At 41.5% G+C, this 26,534-nt stretch overlaps 1 protein-coding gene across 6 annotated transcripts in view; it reads left to right on the top strand.

Moving 5' to 3' along the window:
- The window catches only part of Aig1 (androgen induced 1), a 215,036-nt gene extending 189,013 nt beyond the window's left edge, over window positions 1-26,023 (top strand). For 3 of the 6 annotated variants that reach the window (XM_076926893.1, XM_076926897.1, XM_076926896.1), the window contains 2 exons: window positions 18,875-19,038; window positions 25,377-26,023. In XM_076926893.1, the coding sequence (XP_076783008.1) occupies window positions 18,875-19,038; window positions 25,377-25,414 (202 nt within the window). In that variant the 3' untranslated portion in view covers window positions 25,415-26,023. Of the gene's footprint in view, window positions 1-18,874; window positions 19,039-19,612; window positions 22,255-25,376 lie in introns of those variants that run through there. The other 3 variants (XM_076926895.1, XM_076926894.1, XM_076926892.1) reach the window with 3 other exon arrangements.
- The last annotated feature ends 511 nt before the right edge of the window (window positions 26,024-26,534 follow it).

Raw genomic sequence — 26,534 nt, 5'->3', positions numbered from 1 at the left:
TGTGTGTGTGATATGTGTATGTGTGGTGTATATATGTGGTGTGTGTGTGTGTGTGTGTGTGTGTGTGTGTACCAGAAGATAACTTAGGCAGTTATTCCTCAGGAACCATTTATCTTGCTTTTTAAAAATGTTTTTAAAATTCATAATGTGCATGTGTGTGATATGCAGAGGTTAGGGGTACACCCAGACCTTGCCATACATATAGAAATGAAAAGATGGTTTTAAGGAATCTGCTCTCTCATTAACCTTTACATGAATTCCAGATATTGGACTCAGACCTCCGGCCTGATAAGCAAGCACTTTGCCTGCTGAGCCATCTTTCTAGCCCCAAGATGAACGTGTGCTCTTCCTTCCTCCACTTCTTCAGCACACATTTTCAGCCTGTACTGCCTCCAAAACTAGGATGGCCCCAACAAGACAAGGAGCTGGCCACGCAATCTAGGCTGGGCAGCCAGCAGGCCCCAGGAATCTTCCCGTTTCTCCCTCCCAGCACTGACGTTACTAGGACATACTTAATTTTTTTAGTGAGTTCTAGGGGAGAGCGTTTCTGTGCTTAAGCAGTGCACAGGCTAAGCATGATACTCAGCCATCATCCCTGCCAAAATTTTGCTCATGCATTCTTCAATGAATGGCCAACTTTTTTGTTAGATTTTTCTTAAAAATATCAAACACATAAGTTGAGGGGGGGAGAGGGAGAGAGAGAGAGGGAGAGAGCAAGAGAGAGAGAGAGCAAGCTGGTAGAGAAACAGAATGACATCATAACACAGAAAGTGCTGGCTGAACTTAAAGGCTTCCTCTGCCTTGTCTTCAGAGGCCTACATATCAGCTCTGTTAAATGACTCGAAATTCAATGAACTCAACTCCAAGACATGTTATGTTCACCTCTCTGCCTGAACTATTTCCTTCCAGGCCTTACCACCACTCTTAATCTATCTTTGAGTCTCACGTCATAGATTTCATACTCCAGGAACATTTCTCTGACACTGTGACTCACCTGTGGGTCCCTCTTTCAGGTCCTCCCACAATATACTCAATGACACAGCTTTGATCTACCTACACACCACACTACACCACTACTAGGCTGTGATCTCATGGGCAAGAGCTATGGCATTCCCCACATGAGCCACATGGCTTGAGGCAATGCCCACTGTCTGGAAGGAGCTTGCGAAGTCGGAGTAATACTTGAACAAAGGGATAGTGTACACTGTCAAAAAGCCATCAATCGGGGCAGGTTCACAGTACACACCTGTAATCCAAGCACTTAGAGGCTGAAGTGGGAAGATTATCACATCAATGCCAGAGGCCTATTTTGTCTCAAAATAAAAAGGAGCAAGAATAACAATAAATTGCTTGAATTCTTTAATGCTGAGAAGCAGGGCAGAGCAGATGGTGGTGTGCCTCTCCTACATGCAGGAGGTTGCATTTCCTCAGAGAAGAATATCTGTGTCTTTAAAAAAATAAGTGAGAACTGAAGTAAGTGATGTTTGTCAAAACATATTTGTCTTTCTAGAAAATGTTGCAAATGAGTCTTTAGAAATGATTAAGTTATCGGCTCTCGAATTTTCTTTCTTTGTCCACACTGAGTATGCCACTCTCAATGCTAATTTCTAAACACAACTGGAACGTAGCCATTTGCGGAGCTACGCTGATAGAGAGCTGCACAGTGGAAGCCAGGATTTCCAATCTAACCGATCATTAGAAATAGCCTCGTGAGGACTGTGGCGATGGCTCCCTGGGGATACTGCTTGCCCTGAAAGTGGAAGGTTGAATCCCCAGAAGCCACCGAAGGACAGATGTAGAAGTGCACGCATCTGTAATTTCAGCAGTCTTGTGGGGAACTGGGAGGTGGAAACAGAAGGATCCCAACAGCTCACAGGCCAGCTAGATTAACATACTCTGCAGCAAACAAGACACCCTGTCCCAAAAGGTAGGGGATGAGGACAGACACCCAATGTATTCACTCACACTGTAACACACACAGACCACAAACACATACACGCACACACGTACACATGCACACACACAGAAAATAATAAAAGAAATAGTCTCCTAACAGACACCAGAGAGAAAAAAAAATGGTGTTTACTATTTACTAGTAATTGGCCTGCCCGCATTACCTACAAAGACTGGTTAACTTAGATAAGATTTTTGACTGTGCACACTTATAGAAAATCAAAGTTTTTAAGTATGTATTGAATTGGTAGAGTTGTTACCTAGACTTGAGTAAAGGAAATAGCCACACATAGAAAATAAAATTAGGTTTATAACACTGGGCACTAAACTTTTGAATGGAAGTTCCCTTCAGGGTGTCACCGTGAAGAAGTAGCTGATGCACAGATAATTAAGTGAACTTGATCTGTTGAATGAAAGCCGGCAATAAGCCTCTTTCTCAGTTCACGTTTAATAGTTTATTTCTCAGCATGTGATTCCTTAAAGCAGTGATGTAGTTTGTTTTTATGAGACAAATATCAGGAAATGGCCTTGAATTGGCTATCATTTTGCAGTCTAGAGTATATCTCAAGGCCTATTGAATGACGAGCTAACACAAGAATATTGTTCCTTCAGCTCGCCACATTCAAGGTGTTCATTAACATTAATCAAGGCTCTTAGGAACAAGCTGCATGGCCAGCATTGACTGGCCCTGTGTTGTACGAAGTTTGTTGGCATCTAAAAAGCAGTGAGCTCACCACAAAGGCCAATCAAGGAGGTTTCCATGGTAGCAGCCTTCCCCCCGACCCCCGGCACATTTCTATCATAGATCTGATCTGAAAACTTATTGTGCTACTGCTTAGTGAAAAAGAAATGGAATATTGGTAATGCCAGTACTCAAGCCTGCTTTCCAGGTGCCACACCAAGGTGAAGCAAGATGTCTGCTCAGCTTTTCTTTTCAATGAGTGATCCACTAAGGAGGTCTGGTATCCCTTTGATCTTATTGTACGTTAATGAACTCCAGCCATCTCCTGTTATCACTATAGACAAATGGATCTACATGAAGTTCTACACAGTGACACCCTGAAGGGAACTTCCATTCAAAAGTTTAGTGCCCAGTGTTATAAACCTATTTCATTTTTTTTTCTCCCTCTCATAGGGTGGGAGATCTGAAAACACTTATGAACCAGTATGTCTCCAGTACTTCTGTAGCAGCTACTTTGATCATGAAATCTGAACAAGTCATGGCATGGTTTTACTTACAGTTTTAATCTTCAGTATAAATGGTGTAAGTGGGTGGTACATTCATGAAGATACATAAAAGCTGTCATGTAGAAACTATATTTTTAATCTTTTAAATGAGAAAACTTCAGTAGAATGTAGTATAGAAATTAATAGATATTGAAACATAAATGTGGTTACTGAAGACCCAGGGTTGAGGTATTAAAGTAAATCAGAGACTAAAAGATTCTAGCTGGAAGTTGTCTGGAAATTTCCACATAACTATAGGGTAGAAGGTATGGGAATGTGGACATTCTCAGTGCACAGAGAAATTGAAGGTCAACAGAACTAGAAATGCAGACCTATGCACTAACAGTACAGCAGCCAGCTACTCAGCCAATAAGAAGCATGAGATGGTAGATGCAGAAGTGGGACTTTCAGAACCATACCTGAGGACAAGCCAGGTTCATACATTCTGCCACCACTGTCAGAAACCTAACAGTAAGACCAGCCAGTATTTTAGAAGAAAGAAGCCCTACATTTTTTTTTCTGAAGTTTGTAAACACCATAGTTTTCCTATTTAAGGAATGACCAAAAGGTTTATTGTCTAATGGGTAAGAAATTAGAATTGTCCTGTGTATAGAGGGCAATCTTGAGTAGAAGTATTCTTTTCATACTGAATCATTTCCTTTTAGTCTTACCTTATGATAAGGTAATCTATTTATTCCACCTACCCACAGACTATGAGAACTCAGGCAGGCCCTGTGCACTACAGATCGTAGCAACAGTCCCTTCTGTGACCAAGCGAGCCCTATTGAACCAGAGATTCCTGCTAGCCAACTGCTTTGGCACAGAATAACAACAGCAGACCTTCCCAGCTACAAAGCCTGCGAGTGCGTCCTATGACTCCAGTCAAACATTCTAGTAACCATAGATGCTACTACTGGGCTACTTAAAATTCTAAGCTGGATTGATAGGACGTGTAAGGTTTTTCTCCCACTGAAGTTAGCCAGGAAAGATTGGAAAAGATGACTGTGTCAGATGTACAGACAACAAAGTGAGAGCTCAATCATCAGAAAGACTCAAGGAAATGTCACAACTATACCCCAACCCCCCCCCAAAAAAAAAACCTGATAAACGATGTGTAATTAAGATGGAAATAAGTATTTCTAAAGAACTCAAATAATCTAATTTAAAAAGACATTACTTAAAAGCTCAGAGCAAACAAACTAAATGGTAATAAGAATGAAATAAAATTGGAAGCCACAAAGAAATGAAGATATTTTTATATGTTAGAGGTAAAGAATATAATGACTAAAATGACAACAATTTTAATAGAACTTCAACAGCAGAAAATAAAGTAGAACAGGTCACAAACATGGGTGTCATTTAATTATATCCCCAAGTCAGAGAAGCAAAAGGAGAAATGAGAAGAGTAAAGATCTGTTCAGGATGTATGGGATCCCAGGAACTGAATTAATATATGAGGTATGAGAGTCCCAGAAGAACAAGAGGAAGGCACAGGCAGAAATCTTCCAAGTCTGGGGAGAGAAATGGATGCCCAAATTTATGAACCTCTTACAGCATATAATTAGTGTGAACTTAAAGAGATCCACGTTGAGACTCATTAAAAGTGCGTTGCAAAAATGTCAAAGTAAAAGAGAAAAATTTTCAAGCAGCAAAGAAAAAAGTCAAGTCATTGCATACAGATCATATCCTTATAAAACTACTTATGAATTTCTTAACAAAAATCTCTGCAGGCAATAAGAGGCTTATCTATCCAAACTACTATAAAGAAAGAAAACTCAACCAATAATAGTATACCTAGACAACCTGTGTTTCATAAATGGGGAAAAGATTAAAAGGAGAATCAACAAAATGGCAAGAATGATATTTCAACCATCACTAACTACTTTAAATGTAAATGGATTGCAATCAAAATCAAAAGGTGTATAGTAAGTCTAAATGGATTTAAAAAGAAACAACAAGATACAATTTATGGATACAACTTATATTGTCTATAAGTAATTGACGTAGATTAGGGACATGGGCTAAATGTGAAGGGGTGCAAACAGATGTGGCACACAAATGATTTTTTAGAAATTTAAAAAGAAAAAGGGATAGCTGACTGCAACCATATGTACCTGGAATTTTCGTCACTGTGAGGCAGAGCAGGGAATGTTGTGAATTAGAAGCCAGCATTAGCTGAGACGTTATCTCAAAAAGAAAAGAAGCAAAAAAGAAAGGGAAAAGTAAACCAAGAGGAAAGAGGAAAGGAAGGAATAAAGGAAAATGGTAGCTGATACACACATACATGCACACATGCACACGCGTGCACACACACACACACACACACAAATGATTAAACAGGTTAGGTCAAAATCTGCTTTGAAAAGTCAGAGAGTGCCATCATATTTTAAGGGGATCAACAAGGGGACGGACTAGCATAGGAGAAATATTGTGTGCTTAATAGTCAAGTGCCTTAATATGTTAAACATTGCACAACTTAAAAGGAGAAATGGATAGCAATACAGTGATTGTAGAATGTCAATACTGCCATAGCAGTAGATGAATGTATAGACAGAAAATGAGTCACATGGTGATAGACCTGAACAGCACTGGGGATCTGTGGACCTCACAGAGTGTCCCATCCCACACCAACAGAGCACTTTTTCTTTAAACAATTTTATTTTTGCTTAACAATTTCATTCTTTTTAGAAAATTTTAGTGTATTTGGCCCCAACCTCCTCCCATTACCACCCTTCCATTTCTTTCTATCTATATTAGTTACAACCCTATCTATTGCTGCGATGAAGTATCATGACATTTTAAAAGTAACTTGTAGAAGAGAGGCTTTAGTTTACCTAAGACAAGAACCTAGAGGCAGGAGCTGAAGCAGAGGCTATGGAGGAGTACTGCTTGTTGGCTTGCTCCCTTGTCTTACTCAATAGCATCCAAGGGCAGCACCACTCCCGTGAGCTAGGCCTTCCCACATCAATCACCAGTTGAGAACACAGAGCATAGCTTTACCCACAGGCCAATCCAGTAGGGGCACTTCCTCAATTGGGATTTCCTCTTCTCAAAAGACTCAAACTTGTATCAAGTTGACATACAACTAGTCAGAACACCACCCAACTATAAGGTTAATTCTTTTCTTCTTCCTCCTCCTCCTCCTCCTCCTCCTCCATCACCTTCTTTTCCCATCCATTTTAGTTTGTGATGCCCAGCTGTCCTTAGGAATTGGACCTACCGAATTCTTAGTAGGGTGTATGATCGCCCTACTAAGAGTCATATCACTAAAGAATACAAAGTGTGTTTTCACAACAACTACCAAATGCCCAGAGTTCCTCAGCTCTGAGCATATAGTACATTCTTTTTAAAATAAATATATGACAAAGACTTGAAGCAACAGTTGAAATAATTAGATGTGACTTGGCTTGAGGGGCAGGACGAGGTGTGAGGAGGCAGCTAAGGGCTGCAATTCTTGAGGCAGGGAATTTCGGCTTCTTTAAACATAGAGCTTTTAGCCCTTTGGGTCATTTAATTCAGAGTAACCAACATTAGACTTTTAAAAAGAACACTTATCAATGTTCTAGCGCCATTCTGAACATAGAATGGGTGGTATGTGTCACTTAAGGGCCATGTAGCTGAGTCTGGAACCATTGGTTCTGGTCATGGACCGAGTCTACTTCATGAACTGCCATGTTCTCTTCTCTGACACCACTTAGGCCTAATCCGTGTATGTTGAGTGGAAAATGAATAGACAGAAGCAGCACAGTGACAATAGCAGAGATGTTCCCACTGTACAGTGCGACATGAGGCACTGCTCAAAACAGGAGCTCCAGAGGTAGCCAGAGAGATGTGGGATGGGACAGGCAGGCAGGAAGACCACAAGGAATTCTTCTTTGTCCCAATGAAAAGCATTGCATGCATCTGAGGGTCAGAGTAGTAAGTAAGGTCACTTTCTGCAAAAGTGTGGAAAATTATGATATTTGCTGTGGAATTCAGGCAGTTCCTCCTTGCCTCCCAGTTTGAATGTGTGGCTTCTCTCAGCAGCCAACTCTGATGATCCCATGGATACTAATGGTCCCTTGCTGAGTCTCCACCTCCCTCCTGAAAGAACACATGTTCCCTCCGGTGTTTAATGTGTCAGTTTGATGTTTGGCACCTGTATGCTTTGAGAAGTTCCAAGTGATTAAAGTTAAGGAAAACCAGCCATGAGTTTTATTGAGGGAAATTCAGATTGAATTCTCTCCAGGAAAACATCACCATAAAATCAGGTAGGTTGGAGAGTGGTTCTCAGTGGAAACGAATCATTTGCAACCAGTATAGGCATGTACAAGGAGATGTGCTAACGGAAAGCTTTCTGAAGTTGATTATTGGCCTTCCTTCGCGGATAAATCACTCTGATATTTGTGATTTAGAACCAGGGAGAAACCATTCCCTCATGACCTCATGACAGAATTCATTCCGAAAGACTTGCACAATTTGCCTGTCTCCCTAGGGATGGGTGGAGGGACTTGTAACCTTGAAAATATTCTTGTACGGAGTACAGGAAAATGTTATATACTTCCACATAAAGAGAAACACTGGAAAATCTTTTGTTGCTGCTTGTTTGATTTGCTCAGATATTTTTTTAAAAACTTTAATGTAAGCTGATGGTGCTAATAACTACATTATCTGCCAGTTACATCACTAATTATGTACTTAGTCCTCTCTTTCTGCTGTGTTCTCTGTTCTTGGGTGTCAACTTCTAGCTCATTCACATATTTCAGATAATATTTTCAGGCAGTGTTGAAACTACCCTACTCACCTGAAAATAGGATCAAAGACAGTCCATAATATTCAAGATGATTCAAAAATAGATGAATGAGCTAAAAGTTTTTCCAAAGTATTAAAGGCTTAGCTACACACATTGCTCTATGTAATTTGTGAGACCCAAATGAAAAAATATTAGGAGGGCCCTTTGTTAAAATAAATTATTAACAATTACACACTGGTGACTGTGGATCCTTAAGTGAAGTCCAGAGCCCTTTGGAGCAGTTTGTACTGTGTGACACATGGCGCACACACCCAGAAAGCCTACTCAAGATCTGTGGGGCTAACTTCATTGAAAATAATCAAGAAATCTTTAATGAATAATAAATTATGACTTTTGTCTTAAGGTATGACCTTGAAAAATACCCCTAATGTGTAACATCAGGCTTTTGTAGTTCTCTGGGTAAGCTAAGTGGTATTTCAGCGCAACTCAGAGTGAGTCTCTCTGCATGGTGTCTGTAAACCGATACATATTCTAGCACTGCTAACACCTAGTGTGAGAGAATGTCTGAGCCCGTTTTCCAGTTTTCCATCTAAGCAAGCATCCCTTCAGAGTCTGAGTCTCTGTTACCCATTCAGTAGCAAGTCTAGGCTCCTCACCACATCACAATCTCATAGCTACAATAACACTACTTCATCCCACACGTGGAGATTCATGTGCTAAACAAATGAGTGAGTCCATAAACAACCACCACCACAACAAAAAAAGAAACTTCCAGGTTACCAAAATGCAATAATTTCGTGGGCCGTTGTGGAATCAGTACTGAGGTGAAAGTCCACAGAGCCCTCAAAATAGTCCTCAAGTTGAACGTATCTACAGACAGTTCAGTCAGCATGTGAGCAGAGAGACTTGCCGGTAAAGTGCCTTCAGAAGCATCAGAGGGTTGAGAGACATGATGAGGCACGGAGTTACTGTCCACACTCTGTGCTACCCAGAGTACGTACAGCAAATAGTGATCCACATAGGTTAAATACACATCACACATCGGTGTGACTGTTTCTTAAGAGATGAGTTATGACCTCCTCAAAAGGAGCATTTTATCCCCACGGTGGTCTCCCCTCTCCTCAAAGGAAGTTATAAAATGTGGTCCTTGAGTTTTATAAGACATCCAATCTTGTGTTAAAACTTCACTAAACGTGATTTATCTTGCATTTTTGTAACATTTCTACGTCTCACACGCTTTCCATAACGATCGTGTCAATTGCTTTTATATTCAGACGGGGAAAACTTTATAGAAAGATTTCATGCCTAAATCATTTTTGGTTTCTAAGCATATTAAAGGCTTTCCAGGACCCTGTTCCCATCCATCAGAGGCTAACCTCTGGAGTAAGAGAGGAGCCAGCTAAGCAAGCTAAGAACTGAACTTCTCAACCTCTCTGGGCCTCAGCATTCTCATCTATAAAATGATACAAACAACACCTTCCCCTAAAGGAGGGCTCCCATAAAGCATAGTGCCTGTCACCAGCCTTCCAAGTGTAGCTGGCTGCAAACTGCTATGGAACATAAGCCTATATGTGTGTCTTACAAGCTAAAAAGCATAACTTTCTTTTAATTTTTTTATTTATTCACTTTACATCCCACTATCAGCACCCCCTCCTCCTCCCAGTACCCCATCTTGAAGACCCTACCCCCATTCCTCCCTCACACACTACACTCTCCCTCCCTGTCTCCCCTGTTCAAGTCACTCAGTACTAAGCACATCTTCTCCCACTGAAAATAGACAAGGTGTCCAAGTTATAGGAACTGGATCCACAGGCAAGCAAGAGATTCAGAGACAGCCCCTGCTCCAGTTGTTGGGGACCTGCATGAAGACCAAGTTGCACCTCTCTTACATATGTGCAGGGAGGCTAGGTCCAGCCCATGCTCTCTCTTTCGTTGGTAGTACAGTCTCTGGGTGCCCCCAAGGGTCCAGGTAGTTAACTCTGTTGGTCTTCCCTGTAGAGTCCCAGTCCTCTTTGGGTCCCTCAGTCCTTCCCCAACTTTTCCATAAGACTCTCTGATCTGCACCTAATGTTTGACTGTGAGTCTCTGCATCTCTTTCAATTGGCTGTTGGGTAGAACCCCTCAGAGGACAGTTATGCTAAGTTCCTGTCTGCAAGCATAACACAGTATGATTAATAGTGTCAGGGACTGGTCCTTGCCCATGCGATGGGTCTCAATTTGGAGCAGCCATTGGTTGGCTGTTCCCTCCATCTCTGCTCTTTGTCCCTGCCTATCTTTTAGGCAGGACATGTTTTGGGTAGAAGGTTGTGTAGGTAGGTGCTGTCCTTATCCCTCCACTGGGAGTCATTCTTGGTTATAGGAATTGTAAAAGCCTAGCTTTCAAGTCATCTAGCTTCTTATCTGAGTTTGAGAAGTAACTTTTTAATCTTCTTAACTAATCAGGAAGTTAAAAGGGCTCCAGGTGGTACAATAGCTACTGTGTCCATTCAGGATAAATAAGGGTAATGGCCAGAAAAGGAAGTGTTGACATGTGAACCTCACTCTTGTCACTGTCCCAGCTCATGATCTTTGTGGCAAAATAATCTTTATCCATGTGACCAAATGACCTATTAAATGTGAGGTCAGTTTGTTAACTCTTCATCAGCATGTGATGCAGTCAATGTACAAAGATTTCAATCTCTCTCTCTCTCTCTTTCTCTCTCTCTCTCTCTCTCTCTCTCTCTCTCTCTCTCTCTCTCTCTTACCCTGTCCCTCCCCCTCCTTCCCCTCCCCTTCCTTTCCCCCTTCCCCCAACACACACACAAACCTGAAAATGGCCTTCCTTGCACTTTACAAATGGAAAGCCAGTTTCCAGTAACTCTCAATTCTCAGTTTCTGTGTTAATAGGCTTGGTGTCTTCGAACCACTCCCTGGCTTTAGGAAAACACACTCCCGCTCTTGCACCCATATCCCTAGCCCGAATTTCATGGTTTGTCTGTTTAGCCTCATTTCCTCATCCTCCCCTTGAAACATAATCCTTTTAGGGGGCTCTTCCATGAACCCAGTTTCCTGATGCTTTATATCCACTCTCATCGAGTTGGTCACAGTACGTTCTGAGTTCCCATTGTCATCTTGTTGACAGTGAACGTGACGTTGGTGTTTCCACTTCAGACCCATGCAACTACAGCCTTCAGGACTCCCCTTGTATATCATTTGGATAACTCAAACTGAACATGTCCAGACAGAACTCCTCATCCCCTGAAGCCAGTGTCCTCATGGCATTATTTCCTATATCCGGAAATGGCAACCCTCTCTACCTGGCTCATCAAGCCAGGAATCTATGATTAATCCTTAACTCATCTCAGAGGCTTCACAGCATGAACCCCGTCAATCACCAAGTCCTCTCGTTCTATTTTGAAAAATAGTACATTTTATTTTTAATTTTTACTATGAATTGAAAAAACCACATTATGTGTCATGACCTAGCCAGGAGCTGGCTCTCTGTCTCTGTCTCTCTCTTTCTCGCGCTGGCTCTGTCTCTCTGTCGCTCTCTCTCTCTCTCTCTCTCTGTGTGTGTGTGTGTGTGTGTGTGTGTGTTTGTGTGTGTGTATGTGTGTGTGGTCACACAAGCATTTCCACATGACTGAAACTTTTCCTTTTGCAAGCCAGTTTGGCTCATCATATGTAAGTCCATCTGACTTTTTTTTTTTTTCGTCTGGTATCTTGTTTTTGTTTTTAATGCTTGTAACCAGTGGTTACTGGCAAATGCTGAATAGCCAGTGCTTCAGGGACAGGGGAAGGAACCCCTGATGTATAGTGTTTGCCCTCATGTAAACAGTCTCACTGTGGTTGAATGCAAGCAACCATCTAAGAGGCTCATACACTTCCTAAATATCTATCAGTTACCCCTCATCACCGTCTCCAGCATGGCACTGCTTATGGCCTATACTTGGATAGATACTGGTCTAGATATTGTATGAACCTGTCCATTGATTTTCACTTCCAATGCTATCATTTCCTTCTGGGCCACCACTATTCTGGATAGAATTGGTTTTCAGTTCCTTCTGTCCATATTTATTTAATATGCTTCAAAGACTTCTTACTCGCCACACTTGATAGAGTCTAACTTTTGAATGATTTAAAAAGACCACCCACAGTTTGACACCAACCCCTCCTGTGCCCCCCTCCCCCATCTCAAGGGAAAAAATGTTTTCTTATTTCTTATTAGAGTGCCCCCTTTTTCCTGGGTCTTTGGATATTTCTTTTAGCTAGAAAGTTCTTTCCTCCCATCTTTATTCAACTAAGTCTTCCTCTTCTGGCACAGCTTAGACTTCCAGTCATCCACTCAGGTCCCTGCCGGATGACAGGCATGTTGGGAACTGCTAAGATGGCAAAGGAGCATAATAAAGACAGACACAGCTTCTTACCTCACAAAACGTATACCCTGGTTCAAGTAAAGTTAGGACTCAAATTTAGGCACTAGTAAAAGAGCTTAAAATTTAAAAAAAAAAAAATCTATGTTCTCTAAGATCTTACTATATTTGAATTAAGCCAATGAATTGGAGTCGGGGAGGGAAGACTTTCCTGCATAAAGTGATGGCTGCTCATTGATCACAGTAGAACCAGCATGTCTGGAGATAAATACAAGTTCACCAGTCTGAGAGATAGATAACTACCAGCATAGGTAGGAAGAGGCACACGTGAGAATCTGCCTAGTGGCAGGGAACATGGGAACATGGAGGGAAACAGATGAAAATCAGTGTAACTAGACTCTGAAGAGCAGCAGGAAAAAGGCATCAAAAAGAAACAGAGACGTATAGGCCGGTGTGAACCAAGTGTCTACACTTGTGTATAACAAGATAAATGGAGGACCACAGACAGGTTATAAAGTTACTGCACTCATTTGTGATGGAGAAAACTCATGGTGCCCACTGAGACAATTAGAAACGTAGTGAAAAAAGAGGAGCCCCAGTATAGAAACTTTTGGAGTCTCTGGACGCAGAAATTTTCATACAAATTAAGAAGGTGATAGAAATTGAAGACAAACCAATGTGTTGCAGAGATGGTTGGGGTAACCTCGACCGGAGCGTGCATGATGAAAGGGGGAGGCGTTGACAGGTGTCTGAGTTGCAAAATGAAACCATTCTCAGAGTTGAGGAATTTGGGAGGTCTGTCCAAAAAATAGAAAGAACTTTGGCTGTAGACACACTGAATTGAAATCAGAGTTAAAATTTGCAGAATGACTTGCTTTGAGAACTTAGAATATTTTCTAGAACACAAAAGAGAAAACTGGGTAGGGATACAAGCTTGTGAAATATCTGTGTGTGTGGTGGATGGGAATCCACAGCCATGAATTTACCAATGGGATGCATAGCATTAAGAAAGTGATTATAAACTAGGCTTCGAGGAATGTCCAGGGCTGTAGAAATGGCTCAACGGGTAAAAGTGCTCACTGCTCTAGCACAGGTTCAGTTACCAGCATGCACTTGAGACGCACAACCTCTATAATACTGGTCCAATGTGTCTGACATCCTCTGAAGGCCTCTGAAGGCCCCAGACAAGTACATGGTGTACTTACACGCCTGCAGACCAACCAGCATTACACTTAAAGTAAAACCATGAAGTCCACATTTAAAATGGTAGAATGAATGAATTTACACAGAGAGAAAAAGAACAGTCAGTGTGGCAGGGGACAAAAGAAAAGAGAAATGGTGATCAAACCAGCAAGTTTGCTGTATTGGGACATCAAGAATGAAGCTTAGGAACCGGAGAAATGGCTCAGTGGTTAAGTGCACATTTCCAAAGGACCCATGTTCAATTCCCAACATCCACATAGCAGCTCACAACTGTGTGTAGTGCCAGTTCCAGGGGTTTGATGCTGTCTTCTGGCCTCCATAGGCACTGTACATACATGGTGCACAGACATACACTTAGGCAAAACACCCAAACACATAAAATAAAATAAGGAACATATATAAATTCCATGGTGTGTGTGTGTGTGTGTGTGTGTGTGTGTGTGCGTGTGTGTGTCTGTGTGTGTAACATTTTTAAAAGCATTAAGTTATGTTGGCAGAGGAGCAATACAAAGTAAGGACAGAGAATCAGTAACTGTTCAGCAATTACGAATTTACCTTGGAGAGAAGGAGAGACAACAGTTATGAAATTGTTGAAAGCTTTTTTATTGCACATTGATGAAAGTCATTTGAACATATTAGCTATGAAGAAAGGCTTGAAAGAAAGTTGAATATACAAGAGGATACACAAGGATGACTAGTTGTGCATAAGAAATCTTTTCAACTGCAGAAAATAATCCCTATGCACTCATGGCACTCCTATCCTGGCCTTTGTAATTGTGGTGAATCTTAGCCTTTCACAGCAGAGCCATCTCTCCAGCTCCTGACCTTTGTGCCCTGACTTGCAAGTGCTCTTGTAATTGCTTGACCTCTCACTAGACTGTGCTCACAAGGACAGGCGTCTCCTCTGCCTCATTTACTGCTGGGTCTCTGTTTGCAAAGTGCTCAGATGGAAGTCATGGACAAGCGTCGTTTTTTTTTTAACTTGTACATCTCAAATAAATCCATTTGAAGTCTATGTAATAAAACAGATAATCCAGAAGTCTTATAACGCTAATTAATGTGAGCATGTGTGTACATAGATAGGTATACACATGCATGCATGCATGCACACATACACTATGGTTGTTGATTTCTGCAGATACAAATCTTTAACATAAGTTGTCGTTGCCTTAAGCATAGATATTTGGGCACATAGATGAGAAAACTCTAAAAATGAGACAACAATTGAAAGTGAACCAAGAACTAAGAACTCGCCACTCACAGATGAGCAAGACCATGCGTCATCTTTGTGCAGAGAATTTAACTGTGATAATATCAAGGAAGCAAATGAGGAAATCCCAACCTGTTAGGGCAAGTGGATACATCATTCACACTAATCCAGGTGTAAGCCCAACTAACAGGACTTCTGCATCTGTATCTGGAATGATTTGATGACCTACAAAGTCAAAAAAACAATCAGAGAACAGAGGAGAATTATGGATATTTTAAGACAATATCATGTGCCTTAGGGAAAGCAAGTCCAGACAACAAAGGAGGTCAAGCATGGGTAGAAGAGGGGCTCTGGAGACCCCACTCCTAATTGGGTGGCTGGTGGGTTGGGGCATTGGTGGGTCTTCTTCAGCTGTACAGCCACTGTTAAGGTCTCCAAGCTCCAGCAGACTTTCCCCCCACCACCTACATTCACTCCTGATTACTCACGTAAAGAAAAGAAGAGACATAAAAGGAGAAGCAGGACTTGTTGGGAACAAAGGGTCCAGAGAGGATGGAGGAGATTACAAAAGAGTAATTGAAAGAGTAATTAATAGGGGTAGGGGGCGAATGTGATTATAATACATTTTATACGTGTGTAAATTTATCACCAATTAAGTAAATTGTTTTAAAGGGAAATCAACTGTGCATTTTGTTCCTGGCTTTCCCAGTCTTTTCAGGTGTTATTTAGCTTGGCCTCAGGTTCTTTACATGTGAAATGGGACTAAATAACCCTTGCATGGGGTGGTATAAGGTGAACATCAGATGGTAGACCATGGGACAGCTCCATGTGCAGGCTGACTACACAGGAGTCCGAGTGGAGGGATGGCAGGATGGAGCATGGAAAGCTCAGGTTGGAACTGTTGTGTGTCCAAGGTGGTGATGACGTGATAACTGGTCATGAAATTCTAAAGTTTGAGCGAAGAGCCAGTCTGGAAACATAAATTTAGAAGTTACCTAAAGACACATAGGATGTGGTCATTGTTACACCATTTGGCATTATATATTGGTTTTGTGGAGATCAAAAGTGCATTACATTTACTGAGGATCTGATTGACAGCAGATCCTAAGAGCAGCAAATGAAAGGTCCAGTCCACCAAAGGCCAGCAGAGTAGCAGAAACAGGGATGCAGACTATATGCACCATTAGTAGTTGAATTGCACCTCAGTTCGCCTAATAGAGGAAAGTGTTTTACAGTGAGTCAGGTCACAAGTTTGTAATTGGTTTGTAAAATGAATTGACTATTTTATAACATTGTGTTGGGAGTCTGCTGCATAATTCCTACGTGGATACCACCTGGTAGCTGCCCAACACCTCCTTACCTTAGTTAATAGACAGATCAGTGATTTATGAACTAGCAGAACAGGTCATATCAACTCCCCAGTCTCAGTCCAACAATTTAATTTCCATTGGTCTCTACCAGTGCATCTGCTTATAAAAAACTTGGTTTTGCTAATGTTTCATATATTATATCCTGACCAGAGTTTCCCCTTTCTCCATTTCTTCTCTCTCCTCTACCCTCCCCTCTCCCCTGTTCCCTAGATCCACTCCTTCTTATTTCCCTTCATAAAAGAACAGGTTTTCCAGAGATATCAACCAGAGGACAACAAGCTAAAATAAGACAAGACACAGGCCCTCTGCATGAGAGAAAGCTACATGAGACAATCCATTAAGAGGAAAAGGGTCCCAAGAGACAATCGCTGTTCCCACTGTTAGGAATCCCACAAGAACAGCAAGCTACACAACCGTAATATATATGCAGAAGACCTGGGTCAGACCCATACAGGTTCCCTGGTTGTTGCTTCAGTCTCTGTGAGCTGATATGAGCCTTGGTTAGTTGATTCTATGGGCCATGTTCTTGTGGTGTTCTCACCCCTTCTGACTCCCTCCAGGAGTCCCCAAGCTCCATCACCTAATGTTTGGCCATGGCTATCTGTCTGCTCCCATCAGCTGCTTGATGAAGCCTCTCTGGTAACTATTGGGCTAGCCTCTGGTTATGAGTATCGTTAGAAATCATTTCATTGACTTATAGTGCATGTGTGATAACATTTTTTGACAGAAATTTTTAGCTTGAGTAAGCCCATGTGGTGGAAATTACTAACCATTTGTAGACGTATACTTACATGTTAAAGTTATGTCTAGCGTTCAGATATTTCAACATCTTCAACACAAACTCCCTCTTCCTCCATGCACATTAGTCACCTTTCCGTTGCTGTTACAAACAAGACAGAAACAAAAACTCCTGAGATGAACAGTTTAAAAGGAAGAAAGGCTTATTATCCATCACAGTATCAAAGGTCTCCGTTCGTGACCAGCTGCCCTGGCAGCTCTCGTGAAGAAGCAAGTAGAACAACAAAGTTGTTCATCTCATGGGGACTGGAAAGAACGGGGTGGAAGGGTAGCCTTCAAAAGCAGGCCCCAGCAGCCTGCCTCCTCTAAATAGACTCCACATCTTACAGGACCCTTAACTTCTCAATAGCCAGTTAACTTAGGAATGCATCAATGGCTTAATCCACTGACAAGCTCAAAGCCCTCGGGATCCAATCGTCTCCCAAAGGCCCCACCACAGGCTGCTGCTGCTCTGAGGACTGTGCCTTCCATACATGGGTTTGGGAGGACATTTTTGACAGAGAATGTCATACACAATGATCTCTATTGTGATTTCTATCTCTCAGTTTGCTTGTTTTAGTGCCCCATATAAATGGAATCACTGGAAGTTGTCCTGTGTTTGACTTCCTTTATTGTGTTTTCGAGATTCTGTATGTTGTAGTGTGTACTAAAGCTTTATTCTTCCCTGTACAAAATGACACCCCATAGTGTATTTATATATAACTCTTTGTGCATTCATTTCTCGTTTGATGGGCATGGGTTATTTCAAACATTTGGCTGCAGCAAACGCTAGTGTATTGGTGTGTTACAATCTCCACTCTCAATTATTCTGGAGATAAACATAAAAGTAGAATTTGTAAACTACAACATTTTAATACCATGAATGTGCTGTGCATGTTCACATGCATGTGAATATATTCATGTATGATTTTTGGCTTTGCATGTTTGTACTTTGTTCATTTAAAAACTGAAATGCTTTCAGAATCACCACCAGAATAAGTTTCACCTCCATGGTGATTGGACTTTACCCGAGTGGATAAAGCAAGCTCTGTAGTGAGGACCCATGTCTTCCTGCCACTAATGAAACCTCTGTGCAGGTGTGTCCACATTCCCAAAAGAGTGGAACCAGAAAGAAAGGAAGTCGACCAACCCCAAACACTAAGGTCTAGAAAGTAACCTTATTTCCTAGTGTAATAGTTATTTGTATTTCACTCTCCAAAACTGGTACTCTTAAGTAAAGAGGTAAACCCCAAATAATATAGAAAACAGCTACCAGCAGCCATGCTGGTACAGTGAGGCAGACACTGTAGCTAAGCTCGGGGAAGCAATGCTACTTGATGTTGCTATTCCCACAGAGCCAGAAACATCCAGCCCAGAAACAAGATGGTTACGAGCGGGCACGCATGGGCATTTAGAAGGGAAGTAAATTTGATGATCAGAGAAGCAAGAATCCTGCATCTGCAGAGTGATGGAGTGTTGGCTTCAGCACACGCAGTTTATGTTCTGGTCTCGCTGAAAGGCAGCATGGCAAGAAACCTGGCATATACTGTCAGCTTTAGTATGGCGTGATTGCCTAATGCTACATTGTTCCATTGTATAAAGAAGAGATTAAGAAGATTGTATAACAGTATTAAATCCCCTGGCAGTTTCCAATTCCTGACCAAAACCTTTTAGGTGCCATTAAAGACAAAAAGACAGTGCCAGGAAGGAGGAGACAAGGAAATGTGTCACTCAATGCAGTGTGGGGTCCTGACACGGTTCCTGGGACAGAAAAAAAAAAAAAAAAAAAAAAAAAAAAAAAAAAAAAAAAAAAAAAAAAAAAAAAAAAAAAAAGGCACAGCAGAGAATGGCAAAGAGTAGTAATTGGTGCTAACGAACAGTTTGACTCCTAACGTGTAACTTCCCTAGAATCATCCAAGACGTTAACAGACAGAGTGTGGATAGACAGGAGCTCCTTGCTGGTGTGATGGGCTTGCATTTGCAACACTACAGCTTTGACATCCGTCGTGGATGTAACTCCATCATTGTTCCTTTCCCAATTCCAATGCAGGGTGTGCTGGATACATCATGTCACCGGCATGTGGGTGTACCCTTTCCTGGAACATATTGGCTCAGGGGCCAGGATCATCTTCTTTGGGTCAACAACCATCCTCATGAATTTCCTGTACCTGCTTGGAGAAGTACTGAACAGCTACATCTGGGATACACAGAAAAGTGAGTATCATTCAGGGCACATAAAAGAGGAGCAGAACTGCCTGAGAGACCTTGGCTGAGGGGAGCTTCTGCAGTAGGCTCTTCTTCAGTCTTCTACAAGGGCTTTCTCTACAGAAGCTTCATTTTTTATTGCAGCATTAATTTAAGAGCTGCTGGCAGTGTTACCTGAAAGGTTTATTTCTCACTTGCTCTTATTAGGTAGTAAAACATCAAAACCTAAAGATAAAAGAAGCATGCTCATAAAATTATATAGAAAGAAATATGGTGTTGACAGGGGGAGCAAAAGCAAAGCCAGCAACGATCACCAGAATTCTGCCGTAGTGAACAGACCCTAAATTAAATAGTAAGTTATTCAACAAGCTTCATTAAAAGTCACCAGATCTCATTTTTTATGTCATCTTTTCATGGGTGCAGTCGGCTCGAAGGAATCTCGTGACCATGAAGCCAGAGCTATAAACACTGCAGGTGGCTGCCCTTCGCTGGAGTGGAAGGTCACAGAGAGATGTAATATATTTCATGGCTGCTGAAACTCCCTTAACCTTTGACTTGATCTCTCTTTTGTTTCTATTGATAGCAAAGCCTCCTTCTTGGCAAGACACCCAATCTTCTCTAAGCTGTGCCAAACCTGTCCAGAATCTATGTAAGGATACTAAGATGCTGGAAGGTGAGAAGGCAACAGCTTGAATGTGTAGGACCTGAATCCTGCATGAAAACACAGCCAGGGTGGTATCAGGATTTCAGAGAGATCTGGGCATCTCCTCGGACACAGTCCATCCTGATGGATATCGCCTGTAAGTGGACTGTGATCCACTAATGCTGGGCACCGACTGAGGACCAGTCACTGTGCAGGACCTCAGTCCACTTGACTAATAAAGTAGTTGCTGCAACAGTCACTGAGGCAGACTGGTTTTGTGTGTGCTTCTTCTGAGACTGCGTGACTCAACATGTCAGCCAACGCTCAGTGACCCCAGTTTTACTCTGTTCAGGCCACAGCTTGGAGAACCAGACATTAATCTGTTCGTGATGTTTCCCCCTCCCCATTCAACAGAGGCAGTGATCTTTCTCTTTTAAATTGTGCGGTGCACTTAAAAATGTTTTTGAAATAAAATACAAACTTTCCTCACCTTCTTCAGAGAATGCCTGTAGTTAGAATTTAAGTTATTATGTGCAGTCCAGGAAAAAGACTTCTGACAGGCATTTGGCCATAGCTCTGCTGCTGCCTTGCTGGCTTCAGTGGCAGAAGAGGTAAATATTTAATCTGGATTGTCAAATGTTGCTTACCAGCACTCTTGAGTAAGGAATTAACAGTGAATAGTGACACTGAATTGTTTGTTTGTTTGTTTGTTTTTAACTGTCTGTGCTGGTTAACTAGTCTCAGCCTTTTTCCTACAAGGCATGCATGAAAGTCAGTCACCGTTTGATAACATATTTACATACAGAGAATAATTTGGTCTGCATTTATTTAATGGAGCACCTAGAAGCTGTTGTTTGTATCAAAACAGTATCTTCCCACCGATGGCTTTCCCACGTGTGTGTGTGTGTGTGTGTGTGTGTGTGTGTGTGTGTGTGTGTGTGTTCATGGGTTCATCTGATGCTCGTACACCTGTCTCACTTCTGTCTGCTTTCCTAGATTCCCATGAAGCTGAAGAACAAGTGTTCTTATGTACCTCAAAGTCACTCCTTCGACATCATCTACTTTTATGTTTTTAAGGACAGGCTCTCTCATTGCCTAAGAACTCACCAAGTAGGCTAGGCTGGCTTGCCAGTAGGCCCCAGGGACCTGCCTGTGTCTACTTTCTCAGACCCTAGAATTACAAATTCATGCAACTATGTCCCCCTGTTTTAATGTGTATTCAGGGGATCAATCACAGGTCCTCGTGCTAGCAAGGCAAGTACTTTGCTGTCTGAGCCTTTTCTCTACTCTTAGCCTTCTAAACTTACATACTAAGAAATTTTATTCTGTCACATAGTGGAATTTTTATTTATTCACAACACTTAAAAATGGAAATTTTCATATCACAGTTGGGCTTCCTCTCCTTATCAAGTATTTTAAGATCTGGTGACATGGATCCCACCGTTCCTTCTGTCAACAATGGATTTGAATTGAGCATCAGTTGCCGCCTTCAGATGGCTGCCTAACTTTCACTAATTCTCATCTGGCACTTAACTCAGTCAATTTCACAGTTGAGTTTGAAACTGCAGATTGAAAGTAGTCTAGGCACATGTGTGGGTGTGCATGCACACAAGCCTGCACATATGTATGTGTGTGTGCATGCACATGATGACTACTGTTACAATATGAAATGTCTGTTTTCACACATCATCCTCCACTGAGAAGAAGTGCTGCATGTAAGCCACCTTCCTGGGTTCCTGCATGGTTTTCAAAGACCCAAATTCTCTGGCTTGCCTATGCTACAACTTCAAGATAAAAAAAAAAATGCAAACCATTACAGCTGGGGGTAGAATCCTAGAAATTATTTAAACCCATCCTCTCATTTGCATAGGTATCTGAGGCCTATAATTGACCTATTTAAACAGTTGCTGGGCAAAGTCAGTTTCTCCACCCAAGGTTCATCCCCTTGCCTCTCCTAGTGAACAAACAGAATGTCTTCATGTCTTAAAAACACAAAACAGGCCTGTCTACTAGAAAATACAAACTAAATTAAAATAAGCAAAATTAATAGTCAAGCATTTGCTTTTTTTTTTTTCAAATAAAGTAACTTAAGGTGGATTTGAAAGAACTGTTTGTTACTGTAACAAAATACCACAAGCCGAGTATCTTAAACAATAGGAACAGGTTAAATGCTACAGGTAGGTGCCAGAAGGTCAAAAGCAAAATGTTGTCAGGATTGGTTCCTCATGAGATTGTTAAGGGGAAAGCGGCCACAGGCCTGTCCTGGGTTGGAAGTTGCTCATCTTCATACTCAAAGATGTACCACTCCCTGTATATGACACGGTCTTCCAGTTTTGCTGTTTAGAAGGACAGCAGTCATATTTGATGATATTCACCCTAATGGCTTCTTGTTAACTTTGTGAAGACTTCATTCAAATACCTTGAGACACTGGGGATTAGAAATCAGCTCATAAGATTGGGGTTCTAAATAATCATCCTGTATAGTCCCTGTATTGTGTCGTTCACATGGGTAAGATACATTCTCCTCATCCCTGTGGCCCCAAAAAGTCATTCTGGCATCAACTCTTTAATCCAAATAATAGTAATGATAATAATAACATCATTCTGGCATCTACTCTTTAATCCAAATAATAGTAATAAATAATAATAATAATAATAATATCATTCTGGCATCAACTCTTTAATCCAAATAATAGTAACAACAACCACAACATTCTTCCTAAGTATGATACAAACCTATAAACAATGTATGGGTAAGATTTGGTCATAGTTTATCCCAAAGCAAAACTGTTCTCCTGGTTCATGTAAACCTATAAACCAGAAAAAAAGTTACCTCCTTCTAAAACATGATGGTGGTGCAGACCTAGGATGAGCAGTCCCCTACCAAGTGGGAGAAACGAAGAGACTGAAGGGATCATGGCTCCCAAGCAAACCTGAAAGCAAGCGGGGGAAGTTTCCTTTAATTGAAAGACTTGAGAAAAATCCCCTTTGTCTGAATGCTGTGGCCCCAAGATTCACAAGGCCCTGGCTTCCAACTTTTGGAGAACAGAAGCTCCACCTTCTTCCAAATTCTGGACAGGGATCATGGTGGGAAAGGATGCTGTACTCTGAAACCAAGAAGGGACTAATGGCTGAAAGCCCTTAACTCATTGATTCTTCATTTCATGCTGTATTTGAGCCTCTTGTCCAGACTGGTAATTTATTGGAGTCTATAACTCTCAAAGACAATGCTAGTCCTGCAATTCAAAGAGATCCACACCATCAGAGAAGAGGATCCTTCAGAGGTTTTGCATGGATGGCCACTGTTCATTCTGGTTTCTGCTGCAGTGATTGTTTGGATCCATGAGTCAGATGCCTACTTTCCTTAAGGAAAAATTGTCTGACCACACCCTGGGCATTCTGGCACATTTCGAAGTACTGTGGGTACTTTGGCATATGATTGTGCAAGTCGACCCATGACACCTGAAGCATTTCTGTTCTTCAGTTAAGACTGTTCTACCCAGTAAGGCAACTGTTCTCATCAGAGTCAATTTTTAAGACCAGAAAGAAGACTGCTCAAGAGATAAAGGCAGAGACAAGGGCAGAGAGGATAGGCAAGAGGGGATCAGGGGAAGAAGTTAGATCAGGGACTCCATGTGGAGAAATAGGCCCCTTCTCCATAATGTCCATCCGGGTTGTCTGGCCCCATGGCAGAAACACCAGGCTACCTTTTTCTGAACACTGCCCCCTACTGTAAACAATCTCCCTGCTTCAGAATATGTCTGCATACCTTCTTCATGGTCAGTCTTGGCCCCTGTGATCCACAGGTACCGCCTGCTTCAGTTCTTTGATGGGTTTCTGTCTATCTAGTTTTTTAGTTTGTTTGTTTTTGTTTTTTATTGTTGTTTTGTGGAGATGCGTTCAGTTCTTTTATTATTTATAGCGATGTGATTTTTGGTCTTCTACCTCATGGCTATAAAACTAACATCTGTGAGGAGCCATTTCCCTTCCTATGTCAGAGAAGCCCAGGTCCTTCAAGTCTATTCTCCATTGAAAATTCCACCATTGCTGCCACATCAACTCATCAGCAGAACATTCTAGAGAAAAGAGACCGAAGAGAAAAAGCAAACTGTTTTTGCATCCCGCCTACCCCCAGTTTTTTGGCTCTTAGAAAACATAGGACAGAAGTGAAGACTCAGGCGTGTGAGCTGTCGGAAGTGAGCCTGTAGGTTGACTGTCATTGCCTTGGGGACCTACCCAACAACAAGGACACAGCATATATTCTTACTGTCAACCTTCCTCTCCTCTCTTCTCATGCCCTTTATTCCTAGGTCTGATGTCTCCCTCAAGTAATCTGTGAGAAGGATTTTGGAAATAACGTTTTAGATGTCTGAGAGTTCCTTCTCTGTGAAAGTCAACCATGAAAGAGCATTTGCTCACACCCCGATGCCTTATCCAGACCCTGACGCTAACTGGCAGTGGGACTTGGTAGGGGAAGAGTTTCTCTAACTTGTGCCCTAGAATAACTGCAACCCTCGGATCTGGGACTTTTTGATCATTGTGGGACCCTGTATATTGCTTATCACTTTCCTGCTAGTCCTGCTTTCAGTCTCCTCTCAGCACTCTTATAATCTAACAAGATTAGCTGAAGCTGAGTGTCTACTATGAAATAGACACTAAAAAGCACCAGGGCTGTGACTAAGAACAAAACTGTTGAGGGTGTTAAGGGTTCTGCCCTTGGAGATCTAGACATTCATAAAAGAATGATAACAGGACCAGAAAGACATTGTTTACAGGTTTATTTGTTGTGGTTCATTATTGCTCTTGAAACAAAAAGTATTTAAGAACTTTGGGGAAGATTAGAAAACTGTTTATGTAGAAGTGTAAGAGGAAAGAGAAGGAAGGAAAAGAAGGAAGGAAAGAAGGAAGGAAGGAAGGAAGGAAGGAAGGAAGGACAAAAGAAACAGGTGGAAATTCTGGATTTAAGTCTAACTTACAAGAATGGCCTGGACAATTTCATTTTCAGGAAAATGAACCATTGCCAGTTAACGCTGAAGACAACAGACAAAGCCTTACTGATCCAGTACATACAAGGCCTTCAGGAAAAGCAGATCTGGATGGGTTGGCTCCCTCAGGCAGAACTTTGAGTTTCGCATGCAAGAACTAGCCAGGGGTGCAGTGATCGAGACTGTGAATTTGCTCTCTAGCATGGGGCAGGCCAGGGATGGGGTTAAATACGTGTTAGCAAAAACAGCTTCCATAGAAAATAGGGCCTCATGAGCTTTTTAAAAATAATAAATGTTAAATAGAAAGATTCCTTAGGCTTTTAGAAACCCCAAATCCTGGCGTTGAGAATGGACAGGACTGGAATGTAACATAAATGAAGTTGTTTAAATGCATGGCTCTTTCTGCTGGGGGGCGGGTTAAGAGGAAATCGGGCTGGAGTGCCCATCATGCAAAGCATTGCATCTTCGGAAGGAGTCATACTGCCTCAGGGTCCTACTCCCGGAAGCATAAGGAGCTGACTGTGTCAGGAAAGGGTGGGGAGAGAGGTCACTGAGGGTGGAATTTCTGGAGAACTCAGTAATTGACCTGGCTTCTTAGCTTAGGAGAGAGGGAACAGAATGTGGATGCAAGTAAACTGTGGTGGCCAGAGATTCTGTGAGGAGCACCAGCATAACTCTGCATTTGATGCTTAAATAAAGCTCTTTGCTTCTATTTCTAGGTATAGAAGAAGAAAAAGAGAAACCTAAGCTGGAATGAGATCCAAGAGGAGAAGCAGGGAGGAGCTGCCCTTGAATTCTTTGGACCCTGAACATCATCAATGAGGAGACAGAACTTCAAAGGAGGCCATTGCATCAACCCTGCCTCCCTGACCCTGAGGGAGGACAACTTTTATATACAAATATGTACAAAATAAGATTATGTTGCCTTTGGAAATAACTCACCCTTGTTTTTGTAAATACTTCGTCCAAGTTCATTATACATGACATTTTTTCCTCTTTTCTAGTTTTAAAATTAAAGTGATCATTGCATTTTCATTTCTGAAATAATAACTCCACTTCAAGAAAAAAATCAAATATATTTCTTGTTGAGGAATAGGATAAAATTGAAGGGGCAGATGTGGATGGGGGCATTCATAGTTAGTCTTAAAGGAGGCTGGAGTCATGACACTAGTATACAGTGTGGATGCAGGAGGATGCAGGGTCGGTGGTTCCTGTGGTGATAGGATCAGGCTTGCTTCAGATGAGCAGTGTTAGAAATAGTATCTGTTTAGTTAAAACCCTGAGTGTGCTTGGATCTCCCTGTTTGATCTGTGAAATTCTTCCCACATTGCAAACGTTACTGTTAATAAAAACCAACCAACCCAAACCTGGCATCTGCATTGTCCATCTCAAAGTCTTAACAACCTGGTTGAAGTATCTGTTCTTACTTTTCAGCAAACCTGTTGAAAGCAGGTTGACTATGCCTCATCCATGCCTGTGCTTTTCTTATTTCAAAAATCATGTTTTCCTAATTCCAGCAAGAACACTTTAACCTCTAACTTATAGAATCTTGACCATAATTACTTGAAAGGTATAAAACATTATTGTACCAAGTATAAATATTGTACTTAGAATAAATATTGGCTATGTATGCTAAGATAGACCAACATGTAGTATAAAACCATTTATTCTAAAAATTGCTTAATTGTGACAACTTAGGAAGTGCCAGAAATCCCTTCATAAGCACATATACATGTATCCTTTTTTAACTACAACCACTTCATAAAGGAGCCGGATTAAACCCATTGACTAACTGGAAAGGACTCACGACCCTCTAAAGACAGAATATTATGAAGGCTCTTGGTAATTTATACACAGATAGTTCAAAGAATTGTGCT

The sequence above is a fragment of the Arvicanthis niloticus genome, chromosome 28, assembly GCF_011762505.2.
Source record: "Arvicanthis niloticus isolate mArvNil1 chromosome 28, mArvNil1.pat.X, whole genome shotgun sequence".
NCBI lineage: Eukaryota > Metazoa > Chordata > Mammalia > Rodentia > Muridae > Arvicanthis > Arvicanthis niloticus.
Note: the sequence above shows the minus strand (reverse complement) of the source record. Positions and strands in the feature narration are given on the sequence as shown.